This window comes from Sinohyriopsis cumingii, chromosome 3 (assembly GCF_028554795.1).
Source record: "Sinohyriopsis cumingii isolate HCF-2022 chromosome 3, ASM2855479v2, whole genome shotgun sequence".
Lineage (NCBI taxonomy): Eukaryota > Metazoa > Mollusca > Bivalvia > Unionida > Unionidae > Sinohyriopsis > Sinohyriopsis cumingii.
In genome coordinates this window covers 129,003,884-129,031,630 of record NC_142963.1, presented here as the reverse complement: position 1 = coordinate 129,031,630, position 27,747 = coordinate 129,003,884, and the positions used below count along the sequence as shown (strand labels likewise).

At 37.8% G+C, this 27,747-nt stretch overlaps 1 protein-coding gene across 2 annotated transcripts in view; it reads right to left on the bottom strand.

Annotated features, from left to right (window-relative positions):
- LOC149803825 (transient receptor potential cation channel subfamily M member-like 2) overlaps positions 1 to 27,747 on the bottom strand; it is a 263,431-nt gene that overhangs the window by 42,261 nt on the left and 193,423 nt on the right. For both annotated transcript variants that reach the window (XM_089953643.1, XM_089953644.1), the window contains 3 exons: positions 22,605 to 22,779; positions 5,318 to 5,477; positions 1,966 to 2,219 (listed from right to left, as the gene is read on the bottom strand). In XM_089953643.1, coding sequence (XP_089809769.1) covers positions 1,966 to 2,219; positions 5,318 to 5,477; positions 22,605 to 22,779 — 589 coding nt within the window. The remainder of the gene's footprint in view (positions 1 to 1,965; positions 2,220 to 5,317; positions 5,478 to 22,604; positions 22,780 to 27,747) is intronic.

Below are 27,747 nucleotides of genomic sequence, written 5' to 3'. Positions count from 1 at the left end.
TCCCTGACATGCCAAGTTATTCTCCAAGCAGTTATTTGACCTTATTTATTGATTGTGTTCCATGAATATGTATGTACGTATGTATGTTTGCAAGTATGTATGTATGTATGTATGTATGTATGTATGTATGCATGCATGTATCAAATGTGACAATAAGAGCAGTATAAAAATTACTGTTCTGGATGATCAAACAGTCATAAATGAACAGCTCTGATAATAAAAGATAAATTTACAGTGACAATTTCAGTATGGTATCATTTTAAGAAAGACCCACATAGGCCTAATTTCACTTCCCCAGATACATAACTGTTGACCATGTTGCTGGACATGCTTCTGAAGTATTGTATGAATTAACACATCTTATGCAAACTATCTCTCAAACTCTATATCATGTTGATTGTACCTATTTTACTAAAATTTCATAAAAAATCTTTCTAAAAATAATAAACCCAACAGGATAAATATGGCTTGGGAGTGGTAGCAAGACACAAGATCACCACAATAATATGTACTGATTTACTTTGACATTATCAGTCAACAATAGGTCATTTTTATCATAATTCTCAGATCAGAAAGTATTTAATTTAGTCATACAAAAATTTTACATCATAATTTTTGCCTTTTAAAGACAAGAGCATACAATGCAAAGCCATTTGCTGATTTTCATTGGCTGTTTGTTACCAAATCATATAATGACCAAGACAAATTAATTTTTTTACTTTCCTCAGAGGCCATGTCCTTTGTAAGGTTTGAAGAACAACACAAAGTTCCTTTAATCACAAAGATAACCTTTCAAAAGTATGCTGATGTCTTTAATTTAGATGCTGAAGCTTGGAGTGACAAACTCAGATTTTATTAGATTGGTTCTTCTGACCACCCATCTGGCTCAAGTGGAGTAATGTGCTACAATGAAGTGGCAACCACTGGCTGCTCCTCTACTTGGCTACTAGGAGCCTCTTTGCAACAATGGGAACAAAACTCACAGCAAATCAGTTGTCTTCAATTAGATGCATTTTCAACATGCAGGAGGGCTCAATGGTCATATTCTATATCCCTGAACTTGCACCAGGATGATGGCATAGATCAATAACAATTACATTCAGCAAAGATCTCATGAAAGTCAAACAGTATACCCAGTTTGGCTGAAGTCTAATAATAATTATGAAATTTATTCTGCAGAAAAGAAAGTGGGCTTGGTAACTTAGCTAACAATGACAAAGGATGCTTATAATCAAATTCAGACTAGGTCTCATGAAAATCATGGTGCATACCAAAGTAAAGTTAGTTAAGTCCAACAGTACTTGATAGTGTCACTGTGCTGAAATGAAAGTGTGACAGATAGATGGACAGTAGGATGGACAGGCCCAATTTATATCCTAATATCCCCACTTTTCATAGAAAAGCATTGACAGCAATGAAAACTCGTAGAAAAGCATGGACAACAACGAAAACTGTGAGAACAATACTAGGCACAAACAACCATTACACTACAAGTATTTTGTACAAATACAGTTTCACCATTGTGCAGGGCATCTCAGAAACAAAGAAATACAGTGAAATCTCCAGAAATATGCTAAATTTTATCTCATCATCATTTGACAACAAAAAATAGAACAGCAGCTGCAACAACAACAACCAACAACAATTTTTACACAACAAAATTTTATTAAAACATTCCTTCAATGTTGTACAGAGCAGTCCCAGAAATAAAGGATCACTATGTAAAGTATATCACAGTGAGCAATCATTAAACTTTCACAAATTCCGGAAGCTCATTGTGGGGATTGCAGCTGACACATCAACATCCATACTTACTATGTTTTAGATCATATAATGTATGTTTCTATCTATTGTAAAGAATATTTTCACAAATTTATCGTTCCTAAAAATATGTGAATCTTTTTATTCTTTTGAAAATTCTGTGATATATATAAGAATGAATATGTATAAATTGCAATAATTTACTGAATTCATTCTTGGGCTTTGTAGGGACATCCGCACTGAATTTACTGAATTCATTCTTGGGCTTTGTAGGGACATCCGCACTGCATCTGAGACACTTATTCTTCTGGAAGATATATTTGATGAACTCAATCAAGTGGATAATGATGATGAAAGGCGGGCACAATAAAGGTCGGTCATAGTACTCATACACCAGAGAGAAGCGGTAGAATCTCCAGACATTTTCAGACTGCTCCTGAACTTTTTGAAATGTGTAGCTGAAATTATATATGTGAACAAGTATCACTGTAGAAGAGAAATAGGTTTGAAAATGAAAATGAGAGGCTGTCTGTTAAAAAACAGTAAATCACTATGATTAACCTCTAACCACATTTAGATTTCAATAAGCATACACACCATAAGAATTTGTTTTATTCCTATCCAAGACCATTTTGTGACAATACTTAAGTTTTGATAGCCTCTTTGTGATGTCTTGTAGTGCATGACATCATAGGGGCTACTAGAGATACAAACCTGACTCCACAAATCACCGGTTGAAAATATCTTCCACAATACACTCTAAAGAAGTTATTAATTTTCTGTAGGGAAACAACTCCATGAGCCTTGCTGATTACATACCAGTCTAGGTTTTCCCATGATTATTGGTTTTCCACTACACAGTGCTAAAAATGGAATAATGTACAAAGAAGTTTGCATTTGTAATATTTGCATGGCACATTTCTCCTTTATTTGGGATACAAGACACTCTTAAAATTTAACTGAAATTAATCCATCAAATGGTTCTCACATACATGCACAGAAAACCAGATTAGTTGTAAAAAGAAGTCTTTCATCTATAATGGGTAAAAATGACAAAACAAAGAATCACTGACAGTAACTCAATTTCATTCTATTGAGTACAAAGTAATGCATGAACAAACTGTCATGCAGTTATCACCATTTGTACTCATCAATATCTGAAAACTGAGACATCTAACAATGGCATCCCTAAAACTGAAATCTTGAAAAATATATTTAATAAAGGTGATTCAGAATTCTGAAATAGGCTAAAAGGCTGCCAAATTTTACAGTATTTCCTTGTTTATTAATTTTTGCTCAACTGGGGTAATGCTACATGGTACAGCTTAACTGCAAAACTTAAGCACTAATGTAATGTAAACATGGTGAGTGTGTGCTGCAACACTATTGCAATGATCCTGTACATTCCTTACATTCTCTTTCTTCCATATACTGTAGTTAGCCCTTTGCGGGATACCAATCTGACAGATCCCAAAACCACAGACAGCCCTATACATTTCTATGGAAGTGCATCAGCGATTTGATCCAACTCCTCCACAACTACAGTGATTAGAAAAGATGCGAACACTAAAAAAAAAAGAGAAAACTGAACATTTTCTGGTCTCAAAATGCTAACAAGCCAAGCATTTGCTATCACCTAGTTAGTGTCCATACACCTTAACCTATCGGAACACAATAAAAACTGTATTCTTTGTCAGATAACAAAAATCTTCTAATCTGATACAAAGCCCTCTAGTAGCAATATTAATGAGAAAGATATAGAATCTTATTGGATTTACCACTTATGTGCTCTACAGCTGGTAGGGATCAACATCTCTGTTTAAATGGAGTCCAGGCATTTTTAACCTTTTAATTCTAAACTGAATATCTGAGAATCATTTGAACCTAACATTTTGATATTTCAAAGAAAAGTTTATATCAGATAGCCTTTTTACATTGTTTGCAAACATTAGTTAGACTAGGAAGAATGATAAAATTTATGATAAAGGAGCAGCATTGGGGTTTTAACCTAGTTTTGCTAGTTCTGACATCTAATAATGCACTGTTTGCTTGAAATCAAACTGGACAGCAAAGACTGTCTGATTTGATGGTACTTGATGTGATGGTAGGCAACAAAGACTGGTCTGATGGTACTTGATGTTATGGTAGAAACAATGAATGATCTGATGGTACTTGATGTGATGGCAGACACCAAAGACTCTGATCTGATGGTATTTGATGTGATGGTAGAAACAAAGACTCTAATCTAATGGTACTTGATGTAATGATAGACACCAAAGACTATAATCTAATGGTACTTGATGTAATGGTAGAAACAAAGACTCTGATCTGATGGTCATTGATGTGATGGCAGACACCAAAGACTGATCTGATGGTACCTGATGTGATGGCAGACACCAAAGACTGATCTGATGGTACCTGATGTGATGGCAGACACTAAAGACTGATCTGATGGAACTTTATGTGATGGTAGAAACAAAGACTCTGATCTGATGGAACTTTTTGTGATGGTAGAACCAAAAACTCTGATCTGATGGAACTTTTACTGATGGTAGAAACAAAAACTCTGATCTGATGGAACTTTTTGTGATGGCAGAAACAAAGACTCTGATCTGATGGAACTTTATGTGATGGTAGAAACAAAAACTCTGATTTGATGGAACTTTTTGTGATGGTAGAAACAAAGACTCTGATCTGATGGAACTTTTTGTGATGGTAGAAACAAAGACTCTGATCTGATGGAACTTTATGTGATGGTAGAAACAAAAACTCTGATTTGATGGTACTTTATGTGATGGTAGAAACAAAGATTCTGATTTGATGGAACTTTATGTGATGGTAGAAACAAAAACTCTGATCTGATGGAACTTTTTGTGATGGTAGAAACAAAGATTCTGATTTGATGGAACTTTATGTGATGGTAGAAACAAAGACTCTAATCTGATGGTGCTTGATGTGATCGTAGAAACAAAGACTCTGATCTGATGTACTTGATGTGATTGCAGACAACAAAGACTGACTGATCAAATAGTACTTGATACCATGGCAGACAGCAAAGACTCAGATCTGATAGTACTTGGTGTGGCAGCAAAGACTCTGATCTGATGGTACTTGATGTGATAGCAGATATAGGTCTATGCTGATTGTCAGTGGTAATTATGGCAACTTATTCACCTGACAGATTGAGTACTGTTAAAAATCATTTTTGTATCCAATTGATAATGTACAAGTATTTCTTATCTAAACATGTCAGTCAGAAGGTACAGCAGAAAAATATTTCTCAGCAAAGGATAAACATTTGCCACTAAAGCCATCTAAGAATTTTTATTGTTGACAAAATTTTTATTTTTATACAAATTATCGAGGGAGAAGAGTGTACCTTATCTAAGCATTTCAATCATGAGGTACAGCAGAAAAATATTTCTCCGCACAGGATAAAATGTCCACCACTGAAGTAATCCAAAAATATCAATTGCTTTTAAAAAGGAATTCAATACAGGCATGGAAATAATTTTCCACATAATTCTTCAGTCCTTACTAATGCTGCAGCCCATACCTAAACATGGCAATCAGGAGATTGATGAGAAGAATGTTTGTCAGTATCATGTAGATTGCCCCTAACAGGGGTACCAGGACATTATCAGCTGGACAGCGACCTTGTCCACCTGCTGCACGCCATATTGTTTCATTATTGACACAGCCATCTGGGGGTTTACCTGTAACAAAGCAAAATACAGAAGTTTCATCTGATGTGCATCCATGGGAAATAAATTCATTGTAAAATTTACAAGTTTCACTGTGTATCAAGTATGTCACACAGTCTCATTTTCTGAGCATGTGGAACCCCTAGGATTGTCACTGTAGAACAGTATTATCCCCTAGTGTCTTCACTATAGGTCAGCATTTCATATTTTTTGCATATAACCATTAGAAATTTCATCTGTAGAAGAATATATCACAGTCTCGTAACATGCAATTAATGAAAATGGACAACTTTTACAGAACATGCTAGTTTTATTGTGCGTTTGGTTACTGCATTTGTATGGGAAAATATAAATGAGTTTTTGTTAAATAATACTGCACAAACTCTGGGAATATAGTATTATTCTGAGAAAACAATTTCATATTTTTCCATACTAATGCAGTAAACATTTTATTATATACTCATTTTCTTATTCTATCTAAGACTTAATTATAAAAAAATACATGACAAGAAAGTAATTGAATTTTTGCTGTATTCAAAACTAAATATACAACTGTAGATTCATCAATACACAATAACAATATTAATGCACACATGCCCAGCAACCTCTGAACTTCGTCGCACGCTCGATAGTATAGTAGTTTAAAAAAGAATGAAAGTGCACTGCAACAACTTTTTCATTTGGTCTGGAATGGATGGATTTTGTTTTAATATTGATCCAACTCACTTCTGCTTTTCTGATTATGATGGACTGGATTACTGGGTCAATTCAGAGCAGATTAGAGTTGGAAATGTACTTGAAATTCCAATACAGTTTTGGTGTTTTTCGGGTTTCGCAGGACATATCATTTAGATTTGCAGAGCTAAGTAAGTACATTTTGAAGAAATTCAAGATGCATCAATGTAAGTATATTTATTACCATTTTTATACCAGCTAAAGAAGACATGTTTATGCCTTGTCGCTTGCATCTTTCTGCTGGAGGAATCCCAGCTATAAGCTGTATCATACAGTGTGTGTCTTCTATTGCCAGCCTAACATTATATTAAAATAGTTACATGAGGAAAATTGCACAGCAGCTGTTGTGTGACAGTCCATGTAGATAGTGGAAATAATACTTTTTTGTCATCTTGGCTTATTGGCTCTGAGGCTCTTAGTTTTCTACCAAAACCTTCAGTGCATTTTTTTCTCAAATCTAGTATTTTGACAGACTTGTAAAATGGTACATCTCTGATAGATATGCTATAGCCCTTGGCTTCAATATTTCTAAAATTTTTATAGACCCTAGAGAACTCTGGTCATAGTCCGAATCATTCTATTTGCAAACAGATATGAATACTTTTCCTAAATAACTCTTTCAATGATCAGAATGGTATTTTCAATTAATGCATCTCTCGCTTTTGTTGATGGCATTCTGAATATCACCTTCATTTGTGTGCTTGTTTGAAAAGTTTCATTTCTGACTCAGTGAACTTATCCACATTGTTAACTTTATCATCTATGCTTTCAAATGGATGAAACAGCTTGTTTAGTTCATTAATAAACAAATTTAATCAATCAAAACCTAAAGCATCTACTACATAAGTGTACATGGTTTGTTTACAATGTAGTTCCTAATACACTATACTATTTTGTGGCACATGTGTTGTGCATGTGCGTGCAATATCAAAGTCTTCAGTATCGTAAAATACTGCATGATTCAGACAATGTAAAGTTAACAGAGACAAAAATTAGCACATATTAATTAGAAGGTTTGACTGTAAGACAGCAGGACAGTTTAATTTGTGTGAAGTCATCTGGGGGTTTAATTTCAAAAGAGCATGTCAGTTTTATAATGTGTTAAGTCTTTAAAGGAGACCTCTGTAACCAATTATGTTTCGGTCTCATTTTGTGTAAATTAAGTTATAACGTGGTTCACCTGTACAAGAGCATGTCATAGTCTCAATGTAAGATGTCATTAGAAGACTCACAAATAGGTCAACACCAATTTGTGATTTTCACATTTGACTTCAACTATCAAACAAATGTTAAGTAGTAGTTTTAGGGATTTGGCCCCACCTGCCACATTATGCTAAAATTTGAATATTTTATTAGCTTTCATATCGAGGGAGGTGGTTATAGCACCCAGGGAGGTTTAAGCACTCACCTGGTCAACAAATGCCTTAGATATTGCATCTTTTGAGCCAACAGGATTCCCTGTGCTGATAATGCATGTTTAAGGGTCCCGACATGGTATCAACAGCTTTGACTATCACAGAAACAGCCTGTTTGTTGGAAAGGTACACACATCACCAACTATACTGGCTGCTGAAGTGCAAGTTTCAGTTTTGGCATCAACATATTTTTTGTTTGCCACCTCTTTATCCCTAGTAGGTTTTGATAGCCCCACAATCTGATTAATGTTCATGGAGCAGATAAATTCAATGAACTCTGATTGCTGGTTGCAGCAGTGAATTGGGGGACTACTGACCTGGCAGTTATACAAATGCAGTAGACATGATTTTATTTTTACCCATATTCAAGAGACCAATCATGCTATCAACCTTTTGAGAAACCATCCCTTGATTTGCCTATCAGCATAAGATTTTAAATTCCTGAAAAGTTTATCCACATACCCTTTTACATCTTCAATCATGGAGGCTAACATATGTTTTAGTTGTCACATCTCGTGCATCAACAGGGCTTCCCATGTCAGTGACCATAAACAAATTCATATCCAGGTCTCTAGTCACAATAGTGCCTGATTATTAAGCTTTGTCACTTCGTGAATCCTGTTCAACAGTAGGTATGGCTGCCTGCATGGACTGAGGCACCAGAGCATCATCAGGATCAACAGGTAAAAAAAACACCATTTCGAGGCTCTATTAACACCTCTTGTTATTCATTTGCTGTTTGGGTATGAGAAAGGATTCAAGACATGAGAAAGGATTCAAGGCATGAGAAAAGATTCAAGATTCTCGTATGATGCCTGTGGATGTGAATAATTCCATTTGATTTTATATATTAATCAACAGTTTCTTATTATGAATATGCATCCAAAAATAGGACAAGTTTTTTTCTTCACCTAAGCTGGTAAGATAGATCACCCCCACCAAGTAAATTTGTTTATCTAGTGACTTGAACAGGCTGATTTGGACCAGGCTTACTTGAGCCTTATTATGTGTTGATTTAGACAACAAGTCTGGCTGCTTCAGATCATATTGTGGGCCTAATAGGACCATGTGAAATATTAAGTTTTGTCTTAGATTTAAATGTGATAGTTACTGTTCTTTATATAATTTTTATTATTTCCCAGGTACAATGAGCAGTTTAGAACTGCAATTAAAAACAAAATCTCGATTTTAAGGGAGATAATGGTGTTGTCATTTCACTAATCAAGTGAAATAATGTAAGACTATTTAGCACATTTTATTAGTGAAATATTATGCATTAGCAACTTATTATGCATCAGATTCTGACAATCTTGTGGACTTCATTTTAACTAAATAAAGAATATGATAACATAACTAAAATGGTGGTGTTATCTCTGTTGAAAGATTTTGAGAATGACATTGAAAGTGTATCTTCCCCATGTTTAAAAGAGTGACTATTGGATCAATACTATTATTGTCTGATCATATTATCACCATCCGTTTAATACTTTCTTTGATCAGAACACCCTGATGTAATTTAACTGCAAATACTAATACTGAGATAATCTATCAATTTGTAAAACCAGTTTGATCAATGCTGCTTAATTAAAGCATTTTCAGTCATTTTCCAATTTACTGAATTTAATATTATTGTAGAAGCCAAAAATTCAATGATGGCTTTAAACAACTTTATGATCTTTGCTTACATGAAGTGCTATTATATTATGTATGTGTGAATATAATTGAATCTCTATTCAAAAATGATTGGATTTAACATGTGCTTTAAATGAAATACTTATGTTCACTAACATTTGCAAACTTACAAAGGTGAGAATAGGTTGATTTACTATTCAAGATTTTACTTGCAAGATAAACATTAAATGGTAACAGTAAATAAAGTTAAGTTTCCCATAAATTGCTCTTCACACAGTATTTTTTTGGTAAACATGATGTGAATCAAAAATGATTTACATGAGAATCAATAAAAGCAATGGGTCAGTTTATGTATATTATTGTTTGCTAGTGTTGAAAGTCGACTATATTTGCCTGATTAATAAAAAGATTCTGAATATTTTCAAACATGTTAATTCAAATAATAACTTCATCTCCTTTTTTGTAAACAGTTATTTTCGTTAAAAAGAATAAAAATGCTACAACTCAAATCAATTTGATTCTGATTTCAGCTAGAAATTTACAAAGAACTTTCTTAAGTAAATTTAAGAGCTGAAAATCAATCTTCTGCATTTTCTTACTATGTGTACAAAAACAGCAATATAATGTTGTTCTTATATTTCGCATGGTCTAAAACAGCCTGGCATTTGGACCAAAATCAGCCATCACTGAGTGATATATCTTTCTCTGATCTCACCCCCAATTTATGGAAGCTCTGCATAGGTAATATAAAAGTCGAGTGTATAGCTCAGAGCACCCACAAAGTAGCAAAACAAACTGAAACCACATTTAAGAAACTGGAAGCCTGCCCAGATGGTGCTAAAACATACAGTTGAGGTAGAAAACTGTTTCTATAGTACCATTTGAGCCAGATATTTCCAATCCATATTTTTCCATTTTCCAGAAAGATAATCAGTGCTATATCCATGTTTAATGAGGGTATTATGTACCGGTAACAATCTTCTATATCCTGTTTATGAATCTCAGATGGCCACATTTGAGATAGAAATGGGATCCCCAAATTTGTAACCCAAATGCCAGCAACTGAAAGTTCCTCACTCAGACACCAGCAAAAGGCTCATAGGTCATAACTGACACCTCAGTTAAAACTGAGACAACAATGAAGTAACCAGACCTGGACTTCAACATGTTTTACTTTCTCTTCATCTACTCTAGAACAATCAAGCAATTTAATAGTTGAAAATATTGCACTATGGGTCTAAGATGCTTACTTTTAACTTTTGGAGGTCACCATTGTGAAGCTTGCACCAATGGAGACATGAGTAACATATGGTGCACATTTATGTGCACTTTTCATTCCCTATTGAAACTACATCTAAGAGAGTGCTGAGGTAACCTTCTACACGGTTCACCTGAAGGTGTTGATCTATTCAAGATGGATGTAGAGACATGGAATGTTAATTTTTTAGGCCGGGTTGGTGCTACAACAGTGGCCTTGCCAGACCAAAAAATTATGGAATGCCCATATAGAGAATCAAGGTCTGGCCTAATACTTATTGTCAAAGTGACGGTTTTCTTAAAGGTTACTCTTTCCACAGAGATGATGAAGGTAGTGACTAAACTCTGAACATTATCCTGTAACATCCCTCCAAGAGAGATTGCATTGTAGTACTCATTGGGGATATAATTAGTGACACCTGGTGTGGCTTTAACAGCATCAATGACCTCACAGCTATTATTGCCAAGGGCAGACAACAAATTGTACCACCCAGGTACATAACTTATCATGCAGGCCTACTTAGTTGCAGGGTCCAGTGGGTATCACATACCATTCTGAAGAATACCACCCCAGCTAGAGTATTGGTTAGTTCAATAGTACAATATTCATCGTTAAGAACTGTACTGCCACAGGAACTTTGCTTTAATAGTGAAGCAAATTATGACCCAAGTGTTGCACTCTACTACAGTGAGTCACAGAAAGTGAACAACATCAGGGTTTCTGACAGTCCTGACATTCATGTCTCAGAGGCGGCCTACTTAAAGGCACCCTTGGAGAACATCTTCCAAGGGTATATTCTCCCAGAGATTAAGTTGGATGAAATTGCACAAAAATGTTGTGAGAGGGCAGACATCATGTGGTGCTGGCACAACCTAGTTAACTTCACCATTTGATGCACAACCACAAGCTGTGATGTCAGTGTGCATGATGATGTGCTATTGACCATCTTGCCTTCCATGACTTGAAGCAGCTACTGCTTCAACATCCACCATCACATGAAAAAGATCCTCCTATCCATGAAGTGTCCACTGCCAAACTAAATAGGTTGGACAGCAAATTACGTGGATATTGGAGGGCAGAACTATGCCTGCCTGTGTAAGGCACTTAATATCAGCATCTAAGCAGACTGGCACAACAAGATCATCCTCTAGAGCAGGCTAGGAATGAAGTAATTCTACTTGCCAGCCCATAAAAGAGACCACCAGACCACTGCCATGAAAGACTCTCTGATTCAATGTTTTGAAATAATGCTTGACCACTACTTGAAGCTAGGCTGGAGAGTTGATAACATATGTCTTTGCCATTGGATGGTCTTAGGGCTTCACTCAAACTGGCATAGAGTGCCTCAATAACAGCATCCTGATGTATGTCTGGGCTATCCTGGGCATGCCGATGCAAATGCTATCTATGATCGTGGGGTCAGGAAAGGCCATGGATGCACAGAAGTAGATTCTTATGAAGTTAGAGGTCAGGACTGTGCATGATAGGCAGAGGCCTCTACATAGTGTCTTCAAACATTGACTTTATGTCTGTATGTGAGATACAATGACAGGAGCCTGACACTGGAGACTAACAATAATGTTAGCGCAGTTAGGCTTTCACCCTGTTTCCTCGCTCTGCTCCCACTGCTACTGGTGATAGAAATCCCACCTGGACATAGCATATCAAACACATCAGGTGATGTTTTGAACCACTCCTAGCCCTTACACAGCTAAACCCTGGTGAGGGTCAAGCATGTTGCTATTGATGATGAAGATAATAAGATGGTGTTGGAAGTGGCTGGAATATCTGTAGGCCTGATAGCTATACGATTTGTATGATAAGCACCAAATCCTTCACTGTAGGACAGCTATAAAGGCAAGATCATTGATCATGAAGATAATAAGACCATGCTGCCAGTGGTAGGCATATCTGTAGGCCTGATAGCTATATGATTTTTATGAATAGTGCAACATCCTTCATTGTAGGACAGCTATAAAAGCAATAATAATAATAATAATAATAATAATAATAATTTTAATAATAATAATGATTTTATTTAAAGAGGGTGACACAATTAGCTGAAGAACTACCATATTTACCATATATGTTGGGACACCGTATTTGCTGGGACACCATAAATTAATTTTAAAAGTAATTTTTTTGTGCACTGTATGTTCTGGGACACAGTTTTTTTTTTGAGTCGTAAGTTGTGGGACACCTTTTAAATCATTCGAAAATTACATGTCGGAAAATGCACTCCAACTGAAATTTTATTTTAAAAAATATAAAACTGTGTACTTGAGATAAGACTCTTTAATCCACTGCAGCAGCATCTCATCAACACAACCCTTCTCCTGCATACACATGGTCCATTCTTTTAGTACATGAATATATATTTTTAGCTTTGTCATACCGTGAAAAATTGTTACAGGCAACACATCAACTGAAGCAGAAACTGCAAGGACTAAAGTCAGATTTGTTCAAATCTGCACCAGTCTTGATAATTCTCACACTTTTGACCCCCATCTTATCGTCAGTTTATCCAGGAATGTGATCAAAGTACACTAGAACTTCATCCATGTTAATGGTCATATTGTTGGTGAAATCATCTGCTTCTCTTCTGGCTTTCATGAATTCATCAAATGATTTTATTTTCTCCAAATAATGTGGGATATACTGTGTCACGAACATCCATGCACGAAGCACTATATTGTGTCACTTAAAAAATTGTTCTATTGTCTCAATTTATTTTCCAAAATTCCCATGAATACAGGTGAAAAGGAACCAAATTTTGCTTCCATATCTCGGCTGTCTTTGTATATTTAAAAAAATCAAAAAATCAGCACACTTAAAAGAATCCATATTTAGCTTCTGAGGTCAGCTGGCTTTGCAATAAAATAACCTTTGTATTGATATCCTTTTTAAAAGAAACAAAACCGGCTTCAGAGTGTCCAAAGTCAGCTTCCAAGTTTGGCTAGCTCTGTAATAAAAATAACCTTTGTCTTTGATGTCCTATTGGGAAGTTCAAAGATGGAGTTTACTGCTTGCTGCCAGTTGTGTTTTTTCACCACCCAGGATTCTATGTGCTTGGCATCTGTAGTTATCATTAATACAAAGGAACATTGGTGTCTGTGGGTAAATAGTAATGCTACTTTTGTAACCTGTGCTGGTAAAAAGATTGTCACTTACACTCAAGTGAACGTGTTTTCAAATAATGATTTTATTTGTGAGATACTGTCATACAGTAGACCCGGATATAATTTAATCTTGGTTATTTTGCACCTAACACCATGTCACGCATGAATGGCAGTTGTCTTCAATATATCAGTTGATTGTTTCCCTCTCGTTTGTGAAATCATCAGCTTCTCTTCTGGCCTTCACATATTCATCACATGATTTTATTTTCTCCAAATATTCTGTGTGACCAAGGGTCATGGACATCCATGCACAAAGCATTATATTGTTTCACTTTAAAATTTGTTCCATTGTTTCAATTTATTTTCAAAATTCCTGTGAATACTGGTGAAAAGGAACCAAAGTCTGCTTCCATATCTCAGCCATCTTTGTATATTCAAACAAAAAAAGTCGGCTTACTTAAAAGAATCCATAGTCGGCTTCTGATGTTGGCTTGCTGTGCAATAAAATAACCTTTGTACTAATGTCCTTTAAAAAAAAAAGTAACCAAAGCCGGCTTCTGAGGTCGGCTTGCTTAGTAATAAAAATAACCTTTGTCTTTAATATCCTGTCAGTAGGTTCAAAGAAGGAGTTGACTGCTCGCTGCCATTTGTGTTTTTCACCACCTGGACTTCTCTGTGCTTGGCATCTGTAGTCACAATTAATACAAAGGAGCATTGCTGTCTGCAGGTAAATAGCAATGATAATTTTGTAACCCGTGCTGGCAAAAAGATTGTCACTTACACTCAAGTGAATATGTTTTCAAATAATGATTTTTATTTGTGAAATACTGTCATACAGTTGACCTGGATATAATTCAATCTTGATTATTTTACACCTAACACTGTGTCATGCATGAATGACAGTTGTCTTCAAGATATTGGTTGATTATTTCCCTCTTGTTTGCGATTTTGTTGGATCCAGTTTTCAGTCGGATAACATATTCAAATCTTTGAGCACAACCACACACAATTTGTTTCTCAATGTTCATCTCAATGAACAAAGTGGCATATGTTATCAGACATAAGCAATACACGCTACAGTATGGAAGCCTATGCTACATATATGGATTTCATGGATATATTTTATTCTTTAATGCTCATGTTGAAAAAAGGAATAAATGATAACAATACAAGGTTAGTTTCTTTCTTTTTATCATCAAATAAGCGTTTTATTTATCTATTTTATTGCAATGTGCAGTGTGCAGTGGGAGGGGGAGCACAAATGCAATACAAATTTATTTTGTTTCTTAAGTCTTGGGACATCTGACCTAGGTGAAAAAAAGTGTCACCATAAACTCTGGGACAGGAAAAAAATATTTTATCGTGTCCCAATATATATGGTAAGTACGGTAATTTACCTTGAGGCCATCATACAAAGGAAATTTATTTGTTTTTACTGCATCTCTGAAGCCACTGGATATATTGGGTTTGTAAGAAGAAAATAGAGTGGGCATTTCTAATCTTAACTGGAATACTATTCCAGAGCAAAGTTCCAGAGTATTGGAAACTTTATCTGAATAATTCCTTATTTGGTTTGGGGATTTTATACTGTTTGGTAGACATTGATCACAGGTGGGGATTGTTACCAGATAGCCTAAAATGGAATAGGGATTGCAGAACATGGCTATGATGAGCACCACACCAGTCAGCCATCCTTCCAGTAGTTCTCAGCAAGAAGGAAATAAGGGAACCCAGAAGGCATTCTTTAGCATACTAGGTCAACCTGATCAGCACCTTTTTAATCCACTTCTTATTCCTGCAAGTATCAAAGTAATGGTTATGACCTTTTTGTGAAATAAAAAAACCTCTTCCTTTCTGACAGGGTTAGATCTGCAGCCATAATCTGAGCAAACATTTCTCTTGACTGTGGTGAATTGACCCCTCAGTCATAAGTTCAGTATGTTTAGAGCCTACTGCTGTGAGTTTCATTCGTCAACTTTTGTATGCATCTCAACCTGCACCCTCCATCACTCTCTTTATCCCTATCTCATAGATATAAATGCTTAAGTGTGGTCCCATCAGGGTATAACACTGTGTTGCTTGAGTGTTAGACCTTTCACCTCTATGTCTTTTAAGAAAAGTAAGCCATTCCCAATCTCACATGGAGGAAGACCACAATATTGGATGTCTGTTTCTACATCTTCTGTTTCAGCATCATGAGTCTCTTTCAAGATCTTTCAAGGCCACCTACTCATCATGTGACTACCAAACTTAAGGTCAGATGAAATTGTCATTCCTGGCAGTGCTAGTCTGGCCTTTACTATTGCACTTTAGGGTGATATGATCATGCCAGATGCCACCTGCATGATCATGAAAACTTTGGGGCATGCGGTTGTTCAGACATTCAGTGTTGAGATGGGATGAGTGGAGGTGGCATCTTTGGATGCTACTGACATCTAGGGATCTTATAAGGACCTTGTGGCTATGGACAAGGAGCAGACCAAATGCAAATTACCAAGGCATTCAGATAGACAAACATGACAGAATCTGCATAGTGACCAGAGCTGGCAACCACCCAGCCTGATGCCTCAGTTACTGCAGCTGATGGTAACGGGTTTTTCATTCCCTGTAACTTTGAGTAGTTGCAGGACAACTTGGCCTTCTACCATGCAGGTCTAGCCTAACCTTTGAGATCACATTTAACAGCTAGACAGTAGTATCATTCAAAGCACCAACATGGAAACCAGCTCCACTATCAGTGATCTATTCCAGGATTTCGATGTCCTGATCAACGCTGAACTCACCATCACTATCGAGAATGGATACTTGGGTAAGACCACCTTTCTTGCACTCGAGTGCTCAGACATCAAAAGGTGTACCATAGTTAGTAAAAGCAACACTATTTGGAATGTTAACCACAATATGTCCACCAAGAGACTGACGGACATCATTCTGCTCATGAAAGATGCCACTACAAGCGCATCCTTCACTTGAGATAAGAACTTTTATTGTACCATAATCAATGAGGTGATAGTGGTTGTAGAGGGCATGTCTAACCAGAACTTCACTCAAGGACTTGTATGATACCAGCAGTGGATTTCCAAGTGATGGTTTGGGACTTCAGCACTGGTCACAGTAACATCCCAATTACTGGCTGTGGCACTGTCCCAAGTACCAGTGACAGAACCGTAAAAGATTGAGCAAGTGACCATGTAAAAGCACCCTGGTAGAGTTGCATCCTGAAAAAAAATCCTATTGTGTTGAGAGTCTCCAGAACTAGTTAAGTCAGACTATTCTAAGATATCTTTTCAGCACTGTAGTCGTGGTGGGTGGATTACTGTATGTATCCACTGCAAGTTTAAACTAGCAGTCCATTCTACTCCTGCTGCTCCACCCCTATCATGTCATCAACTACCCACTGGAATCACTTTTGTATGCAGTAGTTATCATATTAGACTTGTCAGTTTCCAATAAAATAATCATCGTAATTAAGGATTTGGGAACCTCCTCTATCATGGGACAGTGCTGTCTTTATCCCTCATCTTCTTCAGCTCCAACTATGCCTTTACCCGGATATATCAAACATCTGTGAATGAGGAACATATTTGCAGGATAACACCACGGAGACCCTTCAGGAAGTGCAAGTGGAATATCGATGCTGATGAACTGAACACTACAACTATCTCAGTCTCTGAACAAAAACAGGAGGCTCAGATGGCAGAGCAAACTTGTCAGAGTGTGAGCAAGTATGCAAGAGAGTATTTGCTGGTTGTGGCTAAGGCCACTCCTGAGAAGGACCCAGATTACACAACACTGACTGAGCATTGACTGAGCTGAGGTGACAGGTTAGAGTGTAGTCCAAGTTTTCAGACATTTATACCCTGTCCCCTATGCAACAAAATAATGAATATAATGGTTATTCTACTGCATCAAATGAGATACTCCAGGCAGATGACTTATATTTACCTCATGATATGTTAGGAAAATGATGTATAAATATGTTCTGACTGTAGCAGACGGCACGAGTTGCTATAAGCAGGTATGCACCATGCACAGCAAAAAATTGTCAGAGGTCATGAGCAAATTTAAGATGACCTATAAGAGGGGTTCATCCCAGTGGCCCAATCTGCTGCAGGTTGACCTCAGTAGAGCGTTTATGAGGGAGGTGTTTCAGCTCATGGTTAAATATTTAATTTGCATTAGGTGGGTTTTCCCCAGGTGCATGGTATAATAGAGCATTTTAATTGCCAATTAGCAGAAAGTTTGTTTGGACATCAGGATCCTCAGGAAATACTACTTTCTGTGAGCAGAGGAAAACAAAACAGCTCTGAATGGGTCAGGAGTTTGCATGGCATTGAAGAGGCCCTCAATGAAGAGTTATTGCACTCTACGAGGAAAGCCTATAGATGCAATCAACGATTCCTAGGTAGCTCAGATCCTGGTGGAAAAGGATTGTGGAGACGAACTGCCCCTACCTCTATTGGCCCGGATCAAATATCAGTATTCACTTGGAGTGTTGTAAGTTTATTCTATGTGGTTTTGTGGGTTTAATACCATTTTCAGCACACATAAGGCTATACATGGTGGCCAGTATATTTGGTGGAGGAAGAATACTGAAAACCACCTGGAAGAACCAACAATCCACAGGATGCTACTAGCAAGCTTTATTATATAACCACAATGAATAAGCCAAGACTTGAACCCATGCAAACAGAGGTTAGATGTGAGTGATCAGTAAAGATGAATATCTTAGACCACTTGGTCACATGGGTATCATGCCGCTAATTCTATAAGCTCTCTAGATATCTATAATATTCTTGACTGATGGGAAATTCCTTGTCAGTCCTTCCTATATCACCTTCAAAAACTGCCAGACAGTATGGATGATCAGTCATCTGGCTGGGGTTTTGTGCAAGAACAGCTGCAGACTTGAACCCATGCGTACAGAGGTGAGATGAGAGTGATCTGCAAGACGAACACCTTAGACTACTTGGTCACATGGGCATCATGCCACTGATTCTATATGCTCTCTGGATCTCTATGATTTTCTTGACCAATGGGAAATCAATGGCCAGTCCTTCCTATATCAACTTCAAAAGCTGCCAGACAGTATGGATGATCAGCCACCTGGCATAGATGTAGTTTGAATGAATCTACCATACATAGTGCAGATCTGATGGCCCTCTCATCATTAACACACTGAGTGTGCCCAAGATCGCCTATAGAATATTCAATGGTGTAACATCTCATGTCTGGCTTTATTACTATTAGGGTTAGTATGTCTAGATTTTAACGAAACAATATGCTGGGTTATATACACAAAACTGTTCACTAGAATCCAATTTAAATAGTGAGTAAATTACAGTAATTTGGTGTTTAGGGGTCACAGGTCTTTCGGTCAATTATGCTTCATATACGTTTAAAATGGTCTGTCCCATGTATTGCAAATTTGGGGCCCAACTGTCTGCCAGATCATCCCAAAGTTATGACAAAACTTTGCATAAGAAAATGCCAGGTTATAAACCAGCTGTGTCCCACAGATCCCCAATCTCAGGCACCAGGTTATGCAAGCATTCAAGGTGGGTGAGTGCCTCTTTACTGGACTCATTGATTTTAGCATATGATCAGTCTAGTCTCTATGCCTGCAATGGGTCACAGATATAAATTAAAAAATCTTCCATTTCTTTCTTGGTCTCCATCTGAGTTCATATCTGGCTATAAGCTTTAGCTATGATCATGTCTGGTATGGTACATTTTTCATGTCCAGTAGGGATAGCCTAGTCTTTGTCAGGAAATACACCCCATTTTAGTGGCTCTTACTATGAATGGCAGTGTTAATGTGGCAAAACGTCCTTCTCTGCATGAGGCTCTCTAGGTATAGCTTATGCCATAGATCTGCCTTGACTGTTGTCTGCATTGGAGTCTTGACCCACTGGGACTCTGAGCTATCTGCCTGCAGGATAGAGTACATTTTGGGGTAGGAAAGTCGCTCATATTAAAGAAATGGGCATCCTCCGACATGTACCTATAGATAGCTTCCATCTCCACCTACAAAAGTAGATTGTCTGTATCAGTGCAGAGCTGCTGGGCTGTAGCACAGTATGTGCCTTTATTCCATTGTACTAAAAGGCATGCATCAAATCTATTCATTACTTTAGCATGCATGTCTGAATTGTTCTGGATGGAGGACTCTGGTCAAACTCTAGCACTTGGTTGATCTTGGTGATGCATATTCCAAAGCTGGCATAGAAATGGTGGTTCCAGTAGTGAATGTCATATCACTCTTTCTTTAGCAGGCTGGGTACTAGCTTTATACATCCAGCATATCAACCTCCCATCTTGTCCACCAGGAATTGCTGTTAGGCGGATACCCACTCTTTCAGGATGGACATCGTCTCTGGGGATAAAAGGTAGTCATTGTGAGTGTTGTGCAGCTCTTCTGGAAATTGTAGGTCCACCTTGACATGGTAGTGCTTGTGGATGTATAGGGTATGCTGCCTAAATTAACATCTTTGGGGTTGTCACAGTGGAATATAAGCCATCTGTAGAAAGACTGGATCACTGCCTAGCCAAGAGGTTTTTAATACTAGGTAGACAATCCTGGTAGTATATTTGGAGGGTCATATCCAGCAGACTTGGGGTTCTTGATCTTTGTATACCATTTACTCACCATCAAAGTGCTTCCATTGGTGTCTCTCTTGATAAAGAGGTACATATCAATGTCTGTCTAAAGCTTTAGCTCTGCACCTGTGATTTTAAGCAGAGCACCCCTGCTCATTCCCAGGGTGCTATGCAACATGTTTTAAAGGAGGTGATTCAGAAGGCTTCAAAAGTATCCCAGAAGGAGCATGACCATTTTAAAGTAACCGTAATGGTAATCCCCTATGGTCTTACAGCCAAAGGTATCCCATACATGATAGGCATGCTGATAATCAATGGAGGATATGCCAGTGTGGCTGATGCTGTTGTAGAAGGCATTGATGAGGGAGGAGTGAATAGCTGGTCTCAGTCATTCATATATTTGTATGGACAGATTACCTCTCCCCGCTCCCGGTCAGTCAGGAGGGCAGCATCATCCTCTGTATATTGACAGGTGATGCAGAAGTCTTTCTGGACGAGATCGTTGGTGAGCTTGGACTGTCTATAAACTGGAGCTGGCCTAGGGAGGTCATAAACTGTTCCATGTTAATGGAGATTGTGTAGATACTGGTTTTTGAGGCTGTTCCAAGCACTGGATTCTGTAGGTGGCTGTCCAATTTTCTCATGTTATGAAATATGACAGCTAATTTCCTCACCTGCTCTTTCTCCAGGTTTTTCATAAGTTTGTCTATTGCATCTTTTTCTCTGGATATGATAGGTGATTTAGTTGTGCTATCGTGTCACTTGAGTATACAGCTAAAGCCATATGGGGGCTGACTGGAGGTCATACATGTATCGCTGTAGGTGGTGTCAGCATCTCCCCCTTTAACTGGCATGTTATGGACCACAAGGTCAGTGTAGATAGTGAAGGGTACAGTTATCTGATAATGGAAGTGCTTAAAGTAGAGCTTATTCTTTCTAAGCTCTGGTAGGAAGGTCCTCTTTGACTTTGAGGCTATTCTTCAGAAGTTTCTGACACAAGTTTCAATAAGTTAATATAAGGAGAAGGCACGGAGGCATTGGTGGTTGATGTGGTTTCGTTCTTTTTATTTGCTACTCCTATACACCATCCAGGCAAGGACTTTGAACCATATGTTGTGCTGATTGTGGTCATCAGACAGCAGCAGCAGAATGATGGTCTTTTCCAGAACTTATTGAAATGCGTATAGGGCAAAGTGCATTATCCAATTCAAAGATGTTGACTGCAATGGTAAGGTTAAGGTTCTCAAACTTTGTAATGACTGATGCCTTCATAGAAAAATTATACTCATCTACTTATCAAAGCTTAGCATTCCCTGATATTTATTTTCCTTGCTTGTATGTTTAAGGTGGTCATTGGGAGGATGGGGCTTTTAATCAAAGCCCTTTTGGGCATCCACTCATGTGTAGGTATATGACCTTTACAACAAAATGTGCGGTACTGCAAATTGTATAGCTTTACTTCCTTGCAGCTCTAACCACCAGCTTGAGCCCTTGTTCACAAATGTTTCCAACCACTCTAAAGTCTTAGCTATGGCCATTTGTGAAGAGTGCCTCTTCTGCTCACTCAGATGCTAGGTACAATGGGCATGGAAATAGCTTCCTCAGCTGTGATCTATTCTATTGTAACTTTTATACCAAGGTTAATCTTAACACTATTCCTTCCAATTTCTTGTGTCATGATGTTTATCACAGTGGGGGTTGTGGCTCCAAGTAACTTACCATATATACTCAGTTATAAGTCAACATCTCCCCTTTTTTAGAGCTACATAATAACCTATTTCTATTTTGACCCTCCTAAAAGTTGTTGCGTATTTCACAGGTCAGATCCATCGTAAGGAATGACATGTCATCAGTGAGTCAGAGCTGCAGATTGGAAAAATAAACCAACCAAACTGGATGGATAGATGCAAGGATCGACGGACAGTTCAGAGCACAAACTGGCCTGTTCAGCCACTCATGTGTTCACAGAGACCAAACCAGATAGTGATGCTTGAAAGACGAACAGAAACATCAGTTGGGTTATTTTGGACCATCTCAAAGAGAGGTTTTATTCTTGGTTCTCTCTCTCTTTCAACTGAGATTGAGTGGGCGATGTGCAAAAGTTTCAAGTAAAAAATGTTGCTATTACAGTAACATTTTCACATTTTTATTTTTAGACCAAACATTATAAGTGCAGTCATAGCTTGAAGACACATCAGATATGTAATTGACATTTGTTTACAAACCCTTTTTGAGGTGGAAAGACTCTGTGTGTGATATGTAATAAAAACCATGAAGATATGTGATGGCCAACAATAATCAAAATACTCTGGTGTCTTTTATAAACACAAGTCCTTCACATCAATGTTCAAAATTTAAATTGTACCTGTCATGTACTTACTTTCCATCTCATCCAAGAACAACTCTCCATACATCTGCCAGTAGGGCATATAGATAACATTTTTCAGTAGATACCAGCTGGGCTCAGAGTTGGGGAACAGGTTTCCTTGGTAAACTATCCCAAAACTCACCAGAAATATTGCAAAGATCATCATAAAGAACAAGAGATCCACTATCTGCAAGAAAGAAAATAAGATTGTTAAAGATGAATTGTTACCAAGTAGGAGCTCATAAGATAACCCTACTGTGTCAAGAGGCAAAATTTGATGCAGTAATGAATACACCCTAGAAAGGAGGGTATAATAACCCAGTTTTAAAAGGCCAAACATTCACGAACATTCATTCCTTAATGCATCCAAACTGCACATGTTGAAGCAATGTGCAAAAAGAAGATAGTATTCAAGACATGATTTTAAGCAACACTGAATCAAACCTGGAAAACAGATCACAGTATCAAAACTTGCAGTATAGTTGCATCTTGGAATAAAGGTGTGTCATACACCAAACCTGGTTACTGGCACTCTCTAATAAATATCTTTTCCATGTAGAGGCATCCCACTCAAAATATTCCTATATATCAATAATGTAGCTAGCAAAGTGTAAGCTTCATTGTCAACACTTCCTACTTTTATCAACAAGCTCCCTAATATCAGCAGAATGTCTTTCCCTGGATGTCACCTATAGTGTAAGCTTAATCAGTTATAGTTTTAGATGAAAACTTCTATAACAATCAATTTAGCAAATTCATCTATTCAATAGTAGTGAACATTTAATTGGATGGGATATGATTTTCTTTCGAGCCAAAATATTTTATCTCAAAATAATTTTTATCAAATAGTAATGGTAGTCTCTCGAGTCGAGGAAGACAAGTTGTGCGATCTCATTCAACGGTGGACACGCATGTGGCTCCTGAGTCCAAATTCTGATGCACACAGCGGTTGCAGGTGGGGCATGGGACACCGGTGGTTGGTGGTATTTGTGATACAGTTCTGTGACGTCTCTCCTGAGTTGCAGCAAGACGCTGGCGGCGGTCATCCTCAAAGGTGGAACAGGCTTTTCTGGTCAGCGCTCGCCAATGGCTTCTGTCTAAGGCAGCGAGCTCGAGCTGGCGGGGTTGGAGGTCTGTCAATTTGAAATTATTCTAGAGGTTGTCTTTGTACCTCTTATGAGGGCGGCCTTTGTTTCAGTTTCCCTGGGCTAGCTTGCCATAGAAAAACTGCTTTGGGATTCTGCTTTGATCCATGCGGATGACATGGCCAGTCCAACGAAGCTGGGCCTGGATTAGTTTGGCTTCGATGCTTGTTGTGTTGGCTCTGTCAAGGACTTCCTGGTTGGTGATTCGGTCCTGCCACTTGATCCGCATAATGGATCTCAGGGAGCGCTGGTGGAATTGTTCCAACTGACTGATATGTCTTCGGTAGAGTGTCCACATTTCACAGCCATACAAGAGAGACGTGAGGACAACTGCATTGTACACTTTCATCTTTGTTGACAGGTGTATGTCCTTGTGCTGCAAAACCTTGGTTCGAAGTTGTCCGAGTGCTTGACTGGCTTTTTGGATCCTCGCAGTGATTTCTTTGTCCAGGGAGCTGTCACTAGATATCGTGCTGCCAAGGTATTTGAAACTGTCCACATTCTTCAGCTGCGTGTTGCCAATGGTGATACAGGGTTGTGAGGGGACAGTGATTGGGGCGGGCTGGAAGAGGACTTCTGTCTTTCCTAGGCTGATTGTGAGTCCAAATAAGTTAGAGGCTTCAGAGAATCTGTCCATGATTGCCTGTAGGTGAGTCTCTTCATGGGCCATGAGGGCACAGTCATCTGCAAAGAGTGCTTCAATGATGAGTCTTTCTAGCGTCTTTGTTTTTGCAGCTAGGCGACGGAGATCAAACACTGATCCATCCAGGCGATACCTAATGTAGATGCCAATGTCAAGGTCACAGATAGCATGGAACAGTACCTGTGCGAAGAAGAGGTTGAAGAGCATCAGAGCAAGTACACAGCCCTGTTTGACACCATTAGGTACTGGGAATTTCTCAGAGGGTTCACCGTCTGAGAGAATCTCTCCAGTCATGTCAACGTGGAGGAGCCGAATGAGGTTGGTAAACTTCTGAGGACAACCAAGTTTCTTGAGTGCTACCCACAGTACGTCTCTGTTGACTGTATCAAAAGCCTTCGTCAGGTCCACGAAGACAGCATACAGATTCATGTTCTGCTCAAGGCACTTCTCTCCAATAGTATAATGGATATAATATGGTGTAACTTCGCTAAAAATCAAAGAAAGATATTTTTTGAAAGTCTGAACTTAAAAAAGAATCACAGGTCCCTGCCCCTTGAAAATAAATTGTTGGTACCTAATATTATTGTGGTATACCATGTTACATAAGCAAAATATGTTCAGAAATACTGAAGTACGAATTATTTTGTGGCATCCAAATTGAATGCATATGCATGTTATAACAGCAAGACTGTACAGCAGGATGTATATGCATGTCATCCTCAACCTAATGCCATAAACTATCCTGATCACTGTCTGAGGTACCTTATATTCAAACTCTTGATCGCTTCATATCCTGATAGACCCCTGCAGTTAAAAAATAATGTGACAGAATGTGTTTAACTGACTATAATTTTTTTTAATGAAGTCATACTTTCATTAGTATTATTTCAGTTTTCTTTGAGGTGAAAATAAAGTAAATAAGGTAATTTTCAATATTTTTGAATAACAGTCCCATTCATGTTGTGAAAGGAAAATTTTGAAAATACATTTTGAAGAAAACATTCTGACACTTTCTACATGGTCTAGCTATCAAGTCACTGATTGAGATTGATGTTTAACAGTCTTGTTCTGCAGAAGCACAATAATGCTCTAGCATTTTGTAATAGAATTTATGTTTGAATTCTTTTACAGTATTAGAAACCAATTTTTGAATTAAAATGTGTGTCTGTTTCAAATACATTATTCAATAATAATACCTAAGGATTATGACTAATATTTTGCAAATCCAGCCCTGCCAAGCCAGTTTTTAGCTATAGAAAAGCTGAAAAACATTTTCACACATTAACTGGCAGTCAGACAAAACTGATCTTCAATTGGATAACTGGAACAGAAATGGACAACTTGCCAAACAAGCTGGAAGTTGAGAGGGTGGAATCATAATTTTATCAGGTTAGCTATTATAATTAAAAAAATTTTACTTAAAAAATGTTTTTTTTCCTCATATACATTACTATGTCATAATACTTTTGGAGAACAGGTACGAGGTAGAGGGAGTTACATCCCTTTACCCTTGAGAATGCCTTATCTCCAATCACTGAAGGTACATGAAACAGCTTCAAATGTTGTGAAATATATGGGTTAGAGCACCATGTGGATATGCTCATAATAATGGACAGATTCCACTGGGACAGTGAGTCTGCAATACATTGAATCTGCTTGGAATATGATAAACTTGAACATGGATAAATTGTTGATTGATCACATCATCTGAGAAAATCCCAAATCAGGAAGATGAGATCTGGGGATTTGGTCCACAGTGCAATTTTCAGATAGAATGATTCCAGACAGTGTCTGCTGCCTCAGCTAAATTGCATTCATTATGCCCTTTGTCTCCAAGAGACTGATGTGCAATAGTCAGTCCTAAGAATGGTACAAGCTGCTGATCTCACCAAAATAAGAGCAGCAAGTGGGCGCTCCAGCTTGCTGTCCTGGAAATCACACAGTCCAAAATTCCATAATGCTAAACCTGCAAGGGAACACCCATCATAAGCCAAAAGGAGGTTCTCTTAATGGCTGAGAAGGAACATCATATATCCTGAAGCAAAGGCTTGTTCATGCAGAAGGGCAAAGCTTGTAGCCATTGGGACAAAGAGTCATCCACAATATCATAAACAGGAGGCTCAGGACAATGAGATCCACTGCCATACTGAGACCCAGCTGGAAAAGTAATTCTGAGCTGAGACACGGTTGTTAGTGAGGGTCAAAACACTGTTAATATGCTTTTTCCTGGGAGAGACAAAACCCTTTTCATATGCATTGTAAACTCCATACCAAAATGGGTAAAATGTTGAGATGGGATGCTGTCAGATTTGTTCTCATTGATAATGAAGCCAAGGTTGAACAGGTGGGAGACAATGGTATTCTTTTCGTGATTAACACACAGTTCATCTGGTTCTTTTAAGATATGTCATTCAGGTACCTAGAGGTCACAGACATGAGACCCAGGAGTTAATACTAAAACCAAATGGAAGTGTCCTGAATTGGTATAACATATAATTGAAAATGAACCTCAGGAATTCCTACTGAAACATGGGAGTACACATTTGGATGACTTAAACTGACTACAATATCTCCCTCCTAAGGGACATTAGAATTTTTCTCAGTATCTCCAGTCTTAACTGTGGTGACTGGAAGAAAAGGTTGAGAGAACTCAAATTTATGACTTGCCAAAGGGTGTGGTGCCATCGGCCTTTGGCACCAAGAATGATCTTGAGCAAAAATTCCACTGAGTTGATGCATCAAGCAATCTCTACACTCCTTTTGTGAAAAGATAGTCTATTTCTTGCTGCAGAACACTGGCTCTGAATGTTTTTTCTCTCACAAGGATGTCTGTACAAAATGGAACCCTTGACAATTGGGAAGGGGAACTGTACATGGTCTGGATGCCTTCCAAGTCTTTTCACTTGATCCATGGATCATAAGGGCAGAGTCTTTCCTTTGTGGCAAATTGTCTGAAATTCACCCCACAGCCACCCCAAATGAGGATATTAGAAAAGGATGGCATGAGCATAGCATCTTTTTTCTTTACAGGAAGAGGGATCATACACAATCTCAAACTGCATGCTTCTTGTAAATATTAGCCCTTGGCACCTCTTAATTTGAAACTAAATATTTTAATGTCATATTTAAATCTAACATCTTGATTATTTCAAAGAATGATTTATGTCAGATAGCTTTTTAAATAAATCATTTCCATCCTTTTAAAATTTAGTTAGACTGGAAGAATGGTGAAATTTTTTATAAATAGTGCCATTGAGGCTTTAACCTAAATCTGCATACTTTGGAATGGACAGAGGTATTTTGATCAAATAAGTGTCCTTTTTAAACAGATTCGTAGATTCTTACTTACTCAGTTTATCTTAACTGT